This window comes from Notamacropus eugenii, chromosome 2, assembly GCF_028372415.1.
Source record: "Notamacropus eugenii isolate mMacEug1 chromosome 2, mMacEug1.pri_v2, whole genome shotgun sequence".
NCBI lineage: Eukaryota > Metazoa > Chordata > Mammalia > Diprotodontia > Macropodidae > Notamacropus > Notamacropus eugenii.
Genome location: NC_092873.1, coordinates 233,563,527 through 233,576,650, shown reverse-complemented (window position 1 = coordinate 233,576,650; position 13,124 = coordinate 233,563,527). Strand labels below are relative to the sequence as shown.

General features: G+C 36.5%; 1 protein-coding gene across 1 annotated transcript in view; it reads left to right on the top strand.

The window, feature by feature from the left end:
• The window catches only part of LOC140526921 (utrophin-like), a 90,112-nt gene that overhangs the window by 28,594 nt on the left and 48,394 nt on the right, over nt 1–13,124 (top strand). Inside the window, exons 7-9 of the mRNA XM_072643556.1 lie at nt 939–1,110; nt 10,962–11,109; nt 12,270–12,448. Of these exons, the coding sequence (XP_072499657.1) occupies nt 12,303–12,448 (146 nt within the window). The 5' untranslated portion in view covers nt 939–1,110; nt 10,962–11,109; nt 12,270–12,302. The remainder of the gene's footprint in view (nt 1–938; nt 1,111–10,961; nt 11,110–12,269; nt 12,449–13,124) is intronic.

Here is a 13,124-nt window from a genome sequence, read left to right as displayed (position 1 = left end):
TCCTTAATCTAATTTTCTAAATTCATTGTATTAAGATGCTGAGTAGAGATTGCATATATGAACCATGCCACTGATGAAGCAAGATAGCATATTAACTTTTGCCTCAGTCAATTTTATATGTGTGTACATATAGCATATATCTAGCGTATATGAACATATATCTCAATTCCTTTGATTATTTCCCAATAATTGACCATTTACTCTATTTCCTTTCCTTGTGATTTTGTTATGTTTTTTATTTTATTCAGTTTTAAATTGGTATGTGCTACGCTTCTCTCCTACTCCCATGAATGGTAATGTCATCTATGCTTTAAAGACCAACATTGATGATTTCATATGGCTGAATATATAAAAGCATAATTCTATATGCCTGAGTAACTCATTTGGTTCCTTTCTCATGCCCCCCTCCCCCTTTTTGTCCATTCTTTTTATGCTTTGTATGTAATATGACCTTCTTTCAGAATGACTTTCAATGGGGGCCCTAAGGTTAATGACCACAGCTGCTACTATTTCTTTTAGTATCTGTACTATTTTTATGGGAGTGGGAGGAGGGAAGGGAAGAATTATGACTTTATAACTCTGAGTGAGGAAACTGACTCCACAGTGCAAATTAATACCAGCCTTGTAACTTAAAGTTTAATAAGTCTCCATGATAAAAAGTCTATATGATGTCTACGTGTAAAGGGAGAGCTATTGTAATATTCTATAATAGCCAGCGCTGCTACCGTACTTTCAAACCTGCTGTGCACTTTATGCACAGCATTTTGATATTCCAGCAGTCCTGTGAAGTAGCTACTGCAGCTATGATTCCAGTCTCATCGTTGAGGAGACTGAGGTTTGAGAGGTGAAATGACTCGCCCAAGGACATACAGCTAACATAATCATTGTTAGAGGTAGTATCCAAACCCAAGTCTCTGTTGACATTTTTTTTTTTATAGCAAATCAATTCTCTCCTGGACAAAGTCGAGGAGCAGATTACAGCTCTTCGTAGGAAGGAGCCCAGAATTATACTGGATGTTTCCCATCTAGGAGCCATTCTGATTGAGAAAAGACTGAACCACTTGAATGAAAAGTGGAACAGTCTGAAAACAACCTACTATGATCATAAAAGTTAAGTCTGTTTTAGCTTATATTTACTATAAAGGATTTTAAAAAAAAAATATGAGTCTCAGCAGTCTTGAAAAGGAGTAAAAACACATACCCCCTCCCACATTAGTCAAATGATTAAATTTCTTGCCTTATTCCTAAATCTGCCTTATAGAAAATCTGAGTATCTACAACTGCTATTATCATTGTGTTTGTGTATGTATTCAATTTTTATGACCAATAGTTTTGGAAAGATCATCATAAAACCAATATAGTAACAAATTAAGGATAATACAAATTAATATTTCATATCAAATTAATGGATGAGTGATAGTTTTTTCTAAATTTCATTTTCTAAGTTTTAAAAATTTCTGTGTATGTTTTTGAAGGAAATGGGATTGACTGTGTAAGAAACTCCTTTGTATGGAGATTCTCTGTTCCAGTAGAGTTTTGCATCTGTTTTATAATTTATAATCTTAGAGAAGTTTCTGGGGTACTATCAGTTGAAGTGACTTTTCTGTGGATACATTGCTGATACGTAGGAGAGAATATTGGACCTGGGTCTTTCTGACTTTAAATTCATCTATATCCACTATACTATGGCTGCCTATCATTGATGTCTGTATTACAGCTTGGTGCTCATCACATTTCATAGTAACTTCATAGTAATAATATGCCTAGAGGTTTTTATAGATGGTACTGTGGATAGCATGGTGGACCTTGAGTCAGGAAGACCTGAGTTCAAATCTACTCTCAAACATTTGGTAGGTATGTAATGCTAGGCAAGACTCTTAACCTTTGTCTACCTCAGTTTCTTCACTTGCAAAGTGAGGATAATAATGGTCTCAACCTTCTAGGCTTGTTGTGGAGATACATTACTATTGGTAAGTCATTTTGCAAACCTTGAAGAGCTATGTGAATATTAGATGTTACACACACACACACACACACACACACACACACACACACACACCCCCTATCTGTGAATGGAGTAAAAATGTAAAAAAATCACAGCCTAACGCTATATTTCTTAATGTGTTTTTTTTAATCTGATCTTTGGCCCAAAAAAAAAAAAAGGATGACATACCATGAACAGCAAACTTCTTTTGTAATTGGAAAACTTTTTTGAAGCCAATGCTTTTAACTTTCTCTGTACCAAACTGAAGCTGGTGTTAAAGATATCTGCTTTGATTTTTCTTTACTATCACATATTCTAATGGGAATGATTACATTGTGAGAGAGTACAGTGATGTGCAGCAGATGGCAGGAAAAGGAAAGCAAGAGGCAAAATAATTTATATGTCAAACAATTTCAGATACTTGCTAATCAACACATGACAGGAGAAAGAAATACAACTTTGGAAACAACACTTCTATACATAAGACATCATGAGATTACAAAAGTCTTTTTTTCTGAGTAATAATTAGTTTTTGGTCAGTCATTCATTGAAGCATTTTTAATGTGCTTACTGTGTTCCAGCCACTGTGCTAAGGGCTGGACAAGCAAAAAATGGCAAAAAAGCTGTCCTTGCCCTTAAGTAGCTCCTAGTCTAATGGGGTTAGCAGCATGGAAAGGAATATAAGATAAATACAGAATGAATGGAAGGTAATCTAAGAGAGTAGGCAGCTAGATGGCACAGTGGATAGAGTGGTGGGCCTGGAATTAGGAGGACCTGATTTCAAATCCAATCTCAGACCCTTACTAGATGTGGGACACTGGGTAAGTCGCATACCCCAATTTTCCTCAGTTTCCTTGTCTGTAAAATGAACTGGAGAAGGAAATGAGGAACTACTCCAATATCTTTGGCAAGAAAAACCCTAACGGGGGTGGTCATGGAGAGTTGGACATGACGGAAATGACTCAGCAGCAGTGACAGTTCTAAGAGGGTAAGATATTAGCTGCTAAGGGGATTGTGAAAGGCTTCCTGTAGAATGTAGGATTTGATTTAATTCTTGAAGGAAGCCAGGGAAACTCAGGTGTGAAGGAACAGTGGCAGAGCATTTCAGTCATGAAGGGGAGCCACTGCAAAGATATGGATGTGAGAGATGGAGTATCATATTCCAGGAACTACAAGAAAGGTGTATGCTAGATTATTGCAATAGCCTGCTGGTAGGTTTTGGCTTGGTGCAGGTCTCCCCCAAGTCCTTTCCATCCTCCATTAAGCCACTTAAAGTGATTTTCCTAAAGCTCAGATCTGATTACATCCATCTCCCTGCTCAATGAATTCTGACGACTTCCTATACAAAATGCTTTGTTTGGCATTCAAAGTCTTTCCTGTCCTAACCCACATGTCTACCTTTCCAGTCTTAGGTTACCTTACTCCCTGACACATACTCTTTGATACTGTGCCACTGGCCGTCTGGCTGTTGCACAAACAAGACAATCCAGTTCTCAGCTCTAGCATTCTGTGGCTGTCTCCCATCCCTCAAACTCTCTTCTTCTTCCGCTGTGATTACTGACCTCCCTGAGTTCCCACTTCTCTAGGAAGTCTTCCCTAAAAAAGCCCTTGTAATTCCAATGCCTTCTCTCTGTTAATTATTTTCTACTTATCCTGTATATATCTTGCTTGGCATATAGTTGTTTGCATGTTGTCTTCCACCTTTAGTTTATAAACTCCTTGAGGGCAGGGACTATATTTTGCCTCTTTTTGTGTCCCCAGAATTTAACGTCATGCCTAGCACCTAGGAGGCACTTAATGAATGCTTGTTGATTGATGGTAGCTTTGGAGAGAGGCTAGGATTAGCTACATAGATTTGGGGATCACCTGTTTCTCGTATCGACTTTTATAATCTTTCCCCTTTTAGTGATTTAGATCATCTAATGGGATGATTGTATAATATTATTATAGTCAGCCTTAATTGTACAAATTATTACTTAAGCACTTCCTATTTCAAAACTAATAATCCATATCTATGTAGGAGGAGAGGAAGATTCTAGAGTAAGAAGACCTAGATTTTAACCCTGCTTCTTAACACTTCCCTGTGTAACCATGGGTAAATCATTTATATCTCTGGGTTTCTGTTTTCCTATCTATGAAAAAAATTGGGTGAGATTACAGCCTATGAGAAGGTGAAGTACAGTCTGAACTGGGAGGATTATTCCTAAAGATTTTGAGTCATATTGGATAGAAGACCTGAGTTCAGACATAGTCTCAGACACTTAGGAGTTTGTGACCCTGAGCAAGTGACTTAACCCCGTTTGCCTCATTTTCCCCATCTATAAAGTATGCTGGAGAAGAAAAAGGCAAACCACTCTAGTACCTTTTTCAAGAAAACTCAACTGGTGACACAAAGAGTCAGACATGATTGAAAGGACTGAGCAAGAACAACAATAGCATCTTATTTCCCCAAAAATCTTATTTAGGGATCTTGTTAGAATTTCCTGTGAACATAGTCACATTATTTTGTATGAGCTGTGTGCTAGTTCAAAACCATCTGTTTATACCTAAGTTCAGTCTATAGTAAATCTCTTTAGAATGTCAGATACCACTGATAAGGACTTTGAGAAGGCTTGAAAAGTCTCAGGCCTCTTGAGTTTTTGAAGCTCATTACCTTTTTTTTTTCAATTAACAAGCATTCATTTTTTCTCCAGCAAATTGAAAAACAAGAGAAAAAAATAAAAATTCTCACAATTGCATAAAGTCATGCAAAATAACAATTTCCGTCTGAAGAATTTATGCAAGATGTTTGCCCATACAGTTGCATGTTAAAATCCAGGAAATTGGCTTCCTTTTTCTTCCTCTTGTACTTTTCACCCTTTGTCAACTGATAATGTTAATTTCTTCTGATTGCTAATGGATCCCATTTGGGAGGTTTCTGTAGTATCCCAGGGACCATGTGCTATCTGTATCATGTCATCAATATGCAAGAGTATTGGTCGAACCTAACGGTTTTGTTTTGTTTTTTTTAAACTTTTCAGATTTTGCATTGTACCCCTTCCATGACAGTTGGAAAATAGCTTCACACTGATGCATGTCTCTGTTTTATGTCTTGTTTTTGATATATGATACTCAAAGTATTCTTCAACCAAATTATCTTTATAGTTGAATCTGTCCATGGATTTTTGAATCATCTTTACATTTCCATGGGAGTCAAGATTCTTCCATGGTCAAGGCAATTGCTGTTTTAGAATTTTTTTTAAAAAACCATGTCAGGATCTTGTATTTTCTCTATTTTTCAGTCAGTTCTTACAGAAGATTTCAGCTGTCATAGAAATTGCCTACATTATTGATGGCAAACCCAAGTAGAAATGGGGACCACTAAAGTGGACATAAGGGTACTTATGGACCACATTTTGACCTTCCAAGTTATAGTAATGTTTCTTGTTTTATTTTTATTAATTTGAAAAAATAGTTCCAAGTTATGTTTTAATCTGGTTTGGTTTGCATTCTGCGGTATTGTTGGTTGTCTGCAGCACCTCTGATCTACGTGATCCTTGCCTGTCCCTCTTTTTATGAAGTATTTCCTTGATATGTCCAAAAATTTTTTATAGAAGATAAAATCAGTCTGTGAATTGGTACTTGTTCTCATTTTTCTGGGTCATTTCCTCTCTTGTCAATAGTACTATTGGTAATTGTTTCCACTCCTTTGAAATCTTCACTTCTTTTTGATACATTGAAAAATAGATTCCTGGCTTGCCTTTAAAATTCTCCATGAAAGGACATCATCTATGTGTATTTGTTAATTCCTATTCTCAGTAAAGATACATCTTATATAGATAAATAGGGGGGAAAAGAAGAATACCATAAAAGAGACATTCTGATTTTCATAATGTTAACATTACATTTTAACATAATTTTAATTTTTAACATGAGCTTTGTGCGTCTTTCTGGGCAAATCTAATTATTGAGGGAAAAAAAACTTTAATATGGTAATATCATAGTTTACTTTTTAGCATACAAAAAAGGTTAAAATACTTTGCCCTATAGTTGAACAGGATGACTCCTTTACATGTTAAATTTGAGCTCCATTCTGTCTCCCCCTTAAGTTACCTTCCCACAGTTTGAAGCTTGAAGTGTAGACTCAAGCTGCTTGGCCCCTCTGTGCTCTTACTGATAACTTACAAATGTGTACTATATATCTCTTACCTTAAAGCTTCCTCTTCTGCTTTCCTTTTCAACTTATTTATCCCCAAAGCCTTCTACTACTGTTTCTACCTTCCTTCTATTGAACAAGAAGAGGTGATTGTTCCTTTCTCAAAGCAAATTGTCCTGAATGCGTAAGTAATTCCATTGTGTCCCATCTTCTCCAACACTGCCTCCCTTCTCATCTTTACTCTCTGCTTTTCCTTCAAGGCCCTCCCTTTGCTTGTACTGGCTGCTTACCAACATTCATGTATTTCCCTCATCCTCTGAAGATCCTTACTTTATCCATCTATCCCTTTTAGCTGTTGTCCCATTTCTTTCTTCCCTTTTATGTCGATCCTTCTTGATATATTGTCCATGTTAGCTGCCCCCACTTTCTTCTCTCTCTCTTCTTAACTCTTTGCAGTCTGAATCCTGACCTTGTCATTTAGCTCCCTCCAGAGTTCCTATTTCTTATCGCCAAATTGGATTACCTTTCCTCAGTCTGTATCCTTTTTGACCCCCTCACTGGGGCTTTGATCCTCTCACTGTCTTGTCCTTGATACCCACTTCTCTGTATGCTGTTGTTTTCTAGTTTTCCTCCCTTTTTTATCACTCTCATTCAGTCTCATTTGTGAGATCTTCATTTAGCTGATACCCTTAGCTGTGGTAGGTGTCCCACAGGTCTCTGCCCTGGACCTCCTTCTATTATCTTTCTGCATTGCTTCACTTGATGATCTCATCAGCTCCTGTATATTCAGTGATCATATCTATACGTATTTTTCTCCACTCTCATCTTCAGCTGCTTATTGAATATCTGGAACTAAATGTTTCATAGAGATCTTATAATCAACATGTGTAAAACTCAACTCCTTATCTTCTCCCCCACCTTTCTCACCACCATCTACTCATTCCCTGATGCTTGAAGTGTAGGATCTCTCCTTAACCCCTCACTTTCTCCTTCCCTCCTCCCGTCATAATTTGTCTCTTGCCAAGGCCTATTGATTTGACCTATGTGATATCTATGGTAAATGCCCCCTTCTCTCCTAACATTTCCCTTGCTCTGTTGCAAACCCTTACCTCATTGCAATACCCTTCCAGTTGTTCTCCCAGCCACAAATATTCCTCTCCTCCAGTCTATCATGCACTCATTTGATAGAATCAGTCTTCCTTAATGACAGGTCTGATCAGGTCACCACCTCCCTTCTCATCAAATTCAATGGCTCTTTATTACTTCTGAGGTCAAATATAAAAACCTCTGTTAGTCATTCAAACCTTTCATAATCTCTCGCTTTTCCAGTCTTCTTATGTTTTATATTCCCCTTCCACCATGTACCTGTGATCCTGTGACATTGACCTCTTTGATGCTCTTGAACAAGAAATTGGTGTTCAACTAGGAGCTTTTCACAGGCTCTTCCCCATGCTTGAAATTTGCTCCTTTTTCCTTTCAGCCTCCTGACTTCTGCTTTCTGTTAGGTCCCCGGTAAAACCCTCTCCTCCCCAGGGTTCCTTTCCTGATTCCTCTTCATTCTAATGACTCCACTCTCTTGATTATCTTCAATTTAACTAACTTGCCTGTCTTTTTTTTTGTACAGAGTTGTTTGCATGTTTTCTCCCATGTGTTACAGTAGGATTTCTTGATTTCTAGGACTGTGTTTTGTCTTTTTTGTATCCAAAACACTTAATGTAGCATCTGGCACATAGTAGGCACATAATTCAGGTGTACTAATTTACTGAAATCATTAGGCAAAAGGTCTTTGCCCAAATTGACCTCTCCATGGCTTGTTGAGACTTAAATTAGAAGGAACTGCAGTTTGCAATTTTCTTTTCTTTCCGATGGAAAAGGAAGAAAACCCAAATCCTTTCCCATGACAGCAAGAACACAAAGATATTGTCAGTTGCTTCCTCTAAAAGTGCTACCTTGAGTTCCTGGTCAGTAGTTTCACAGTACTGCAGAAATTTGAGATTGGCTCCTCTCAGGGAGAGGGAAAAAGGGTTTTTCTCAGAATCTTTTTTAGAGGGAAGTGTTCGTATTTTATATTGCTTGGTATAATCATCTTTTGAGACTGTTGCGTGGGGAATAGAGGCCTTGTCTTGAATGTGGTTGCAACAAGGCTTGGGCTTCATGTCTGCATAATACCAATTGTGAAACAAGTTATAGCCTTATGGAATATTTCAATTACAGAACACCTCAATGTTTCAGATCACTTTCTAATCTTGCAAAACAGTCATCTTCGTGGTTAGAATTTCTTTACTGAGAATACTTTACACCAAGGAAACCAGAAGTTTATGCCAAACAATTAAACAGACAAATCCACTCTCCCCACCCTCCAACTAATAATACAATTTTTCAATAAAAATATAATTTTTTACTTAAAAATAGAAGAAACTTATAGAATCATCATATCATCACCTTCGTTAGAGACTTTGCCACTTACCAGCTGTGTGATCGTTGAGATCATTGAACAACTGACATCAACTCTCTGAGTCTCATTGTCATCCTATGTGTTGAGGGTTGTACTAAATGACCTCCAATGTGCCATCTTTGTCTCCAGTCTGTAATCTCATTTGTACTTTCTTCTTGTTTACGAAGTAATTGAAAGATTTTGCAGTTCACAGATTTTACAAATTTTATAAGGAGTTGAATTTAATAGGATGAATTAAGCAACTCAGTATACAGGATAGGGAGTACTGGTACATGTGAATCCAGAAAATAGGGATTTTAGTGGACTTTGAGCTTCTTTCTAGTTAGCATTATGGTTAGACAGGCAAAAAAAAAAAATCTTAGGTGATTTTTGACCACATTTTTGGAAGCAGAGCATTGCATATGAAGGGAAGCTTTGCTCCTTTTACCTTGGTCAGGCCACATTCTTTATATTATGTTCATTTCTGGCTGTTCACTCCAGCTGTGTAGCATTTCTAGAGGATACTGAATAAAGAGGAAAGCAGTGCCCTATGAGAAATTGGTTGAAGCACATGATGTTTAGCCTATAGTAAGGAGAAATTTAGGGAGTACATGTTTGGATTCGAAAATTCAGAGTTAACAAATGAAATGCATTTTCTTTTTCTGCTTTTGTATCTTTACATAGAAGTAGAACCAGTGGGCAGAAGTTATAGGGAGACACATTAAGGAAATACTTTCTCAGAACTGAACTATCCAAAACTAAAATTTGATTTTATTAACGGGATCGTTCAGACAGAGGTTGCCTTGACATATTTGAGATTATTCAGGTATACATTGGACAAGATTGCTTCAGAAAACCCTTCTAAAATTAAGATTCCTGAATTCTTCTTTCATCTAGGAAAACTTTTTAAAATTGATCACAGAAAACGGTCTTAGGTATTCTTTTTTTCATGCATCCCACCAATTAACCATTTTTCCTTGCCATTTAATTTGAATTTTAGTAGACTGTTAATGCTTTATTAATTATTTGTAGGTTTCCCAGCTTCATATTTTTATTTGCAAACTTGTTTGCACAATTATGGACACTGGATTCCAGATTCACAGATGTAGACCTAGGAGGGAATCTTCCAGACCATCTGATCCAGGTGTCCTGCAGGCTCAGCCCCTCCTTAACCCCCCCATTTGATTGTTGAGGAAAATGAGTCTTATGAAGTTAACGTAACTTGTTTAAGGTCACACACATAGGAATGTCAGTTACTTGATTACAGCCCACATCTTGGGATTCCAGAGATAGGATTGTTTTCTTCCCCTTGTGCCTTACTTCTTCACAGTAGTCCAGTTGTCCAGAGTTCAGTAATTTAGACATGTTTTCCTTGATGATTGTGATGGTACAGATGCCCTCAATTCCAATTGGTTCTTAACTAATTCTGTATATTGTAGTCATTTAATAGTGGCTATTATAGTCTTATCTCCTCTGGGCTACCTGGTGACATTTTGCATATGTTAGAAACCTTTTATTGAGGAGGATCATTTCCACATCTTTTGGCGTTGGTGATGGGATGTTGTCATAGGATAGGTTAATAATGTGCTAGTTAACTACCTCAATAAAACTTTATAATCCTAGTCCATTAAAGCTTTTTGCCATTGTGTGTCTATATCTAGGGCTCTTTGAATATGCAAAGGACTAGCATTTTTATTCATTTCTCTTTTATATTACACGGCAATTAAAGCTAAATATGCCTTTCTCTGTGTAATGACCTAAATAACATTCCTATTCTTGCTATGTTACAAACCTTAACAGATTCATGATCATAATTAGAACGTTTTAGGTATGGGAACAATTGACATTTGTATAGAGTGTAGAATTTGGGTATTTGAGAATTGTAATCATGCCAGATACCAAACAAAACTGTTCGATTGTAAGAAAAATGTTTTAAAAGACTCAGTTGATAACTTCAGGGTGAATAAATGTTGGTTTCACCAGGAAAGGGCTCAGAAAGAGAAATCACTGTATGTCTACTATTGCTTTCAGATGGGCCAATTAACATTTTCATATATATTGGCAAATGTTTCCACAGGGTAGCCATTACCTATGCTTGCACTTTGTTTCATGAACCAGTTTCCCCACCATTTTAGCTCCTGGTAGAATTTTTTGCAAAAATAAATGAAGAAATAAAATGAGGGAGAGAACATGGTGTTAGGGTCCATGGGAGGTATTTCCCTGTGATGTTTTGCTTGCTAACATAGATTAAGCTTTGTTCTTGTTTACTTTTGTAACTAAGTTATTTGATTTTTCAAAATGAATCTAATATTACACAGTTTTAAGGGTTAATAAAATCATTGGTTCTCATAAAAAGCGATCCCATTTCCAAAATCACTTACCAGTTTTTAAAATTTATTCCCTAAAAGTTTTTTTGATAAAAGTGTGAAAGATTGGAGACACTTCCAAAGTAACCTCAGTGAATTCAACCAGTGGCTGACGGAAGCTGAAAAGTTACTGACTCATGCCAATACTGAAGATGGTCTCGATCTAGAGAAAGCGAAGCAATATCAGCAGGTAGGGATTGTTTTGTCAGAACAGGATTTGCTGTTCAGATAACTTCCCTTGCGTTTAGTGGCTTTTTATGAAATACCTTAAGATTGAGGTTTTAAAAGCATGGAAGTTGTTCTTGTCTTTTTGTCAGTGACAATTTAAACTTGGAATGTGTTTAAGCTTTTTTATAGAGAGGTGTGATGGGGGAACGAATAGCATTTGAATAAAGGTTTTCTCCGCAGACTGAAATGTGGGAGCTTTTATGGTAGCTACAAGAGTCATTTTTATTTAATATATTTGTGTTTACCAAATTAATTTTCGGTAAATTTTTCCCTGTGAAATTCTTTGATAGATGGAAACATTTAAGGGCATCAGTTGTAAATTCATTAACATTTTCACTCAATATTATAAAAGAAGGTATTCTTGATTTATAGCCCTCTAATTTAAAAAGGAATACCAGCAAAATCATTCTTGAGGCAATTTTTCATAATAATGGTAACAAATTAAATTGTAATTCAGACTCTTGGTAAAAGTAAAACTTAATTTCTTAAAAGTTGTGCACATGCTTTTAATTCGAAAGGCAGTGATTACTTCACCTGCATTTTTGTTTAGTTATAAACATTTATGTTCCCTCCTCATCCTGCCTACTTCTCTCTCTTCCCTTAAGAATTTTTGTTTGAATAAGAAATTTGAACCTGGAATTAAATGAAAAACCCCCCCAGCACTTTCCTTTGTCTTTGCATTGTGATATTTATAGTTCATTGATACTATGTTATCAGTTTGATCAGAAAGTAATTCATAAAAAAGTCTCAGGGAAAACAGACATGGTTGGAGAAATAGAAGGAAGCCTTTTATTTTTAAGCTGAATGTGATTGAGTCTCCCATGTGATCATTTTTAAATGCTTCCTTTTGTAATGGAAAGTTTTCCTTGAATCTTATTTTCTTTTTAGTTAATAAAATGAAAACAATCTGAATTATCTCTAAAAGTATATTTATTCTTTCATTTGAAATTCCCTTGACTTGTTCTAAAAGAGCTAACTCATGAGGATATGTTTTCTGTGTTTATCTTCCCATTTATTGGTTTCTGCATGTAATATTAATGCCATAATACCTATGTGTGTTGAGAGTTTCAAAAACGTTTGATCTAACATTAGAATTTATCTTGGCTTTTTCATCTGTGGCAGAAACTGGAAGAGGAAGTTAACATCCACAAGTGTATGTTTTCACCACTGATTCAAACTGGGAGCAACATCATCCCCAAACTCTCCAACCCAACCGAAGCATGCCTCCTGGATGAAAAGATGGCAGAGCTCTGTGATCGCTGGGATGCAGTTTCAAGCCAAGTGTATGATAGAAAACTTAGGTATCTCAGCCATAACTGTGCAGGCTCTTCAAAATTGCATTCTATGGAAAATCCTTTAGAAAACAAGATGAAGGAGTTTGATTTTCTTATCCTCCATTGGTAGAAAATTTTCTGACACTTACTTTCTGTGTATCTGCATTTTCCCTCAGTGTCATGATAAGTTCATTTTTGCTTTTGAATTTTTTTTTACCTTAATGAACATCAATCCTCCCTTTCATCTGTACTTGCTAAAGGTAGATTGTTTAAGGAAGTCTAGCCATTCCCAGTGTCTAATTTTTATTATGCAAGTGCCATAAATGTGACACTTCCCCCAAAATATGTGAAGTTGAAAATACTAATTTTACAAATGTGATATTCTGTAATTGATTGAGAGATGAGATCCATGTTCAATTTCTTGTGAAGTTTGTTAGGAATTACAGGAACATCTCTTCAGACTGGGCAGACCCTTAAGAGATCATCTAGTTCAGAGTCTTCATTTTGTAGAAGATAAAACTAAGACTGAGATTCCTCAAATCCAAGGTTCCCTTTCCCTTTCTCTGTCTCCCTCCCTCCCTCCCTCCCCCCCCCCCCCCCTCTCTCTCTCTCTCTCTCTCTCTCTCTCACACACACACACTTATGCATACATGCATGTTATTTTCTTTAGAGGGTCTAGAATTGTTTGCAAGCAGCAAGGTGT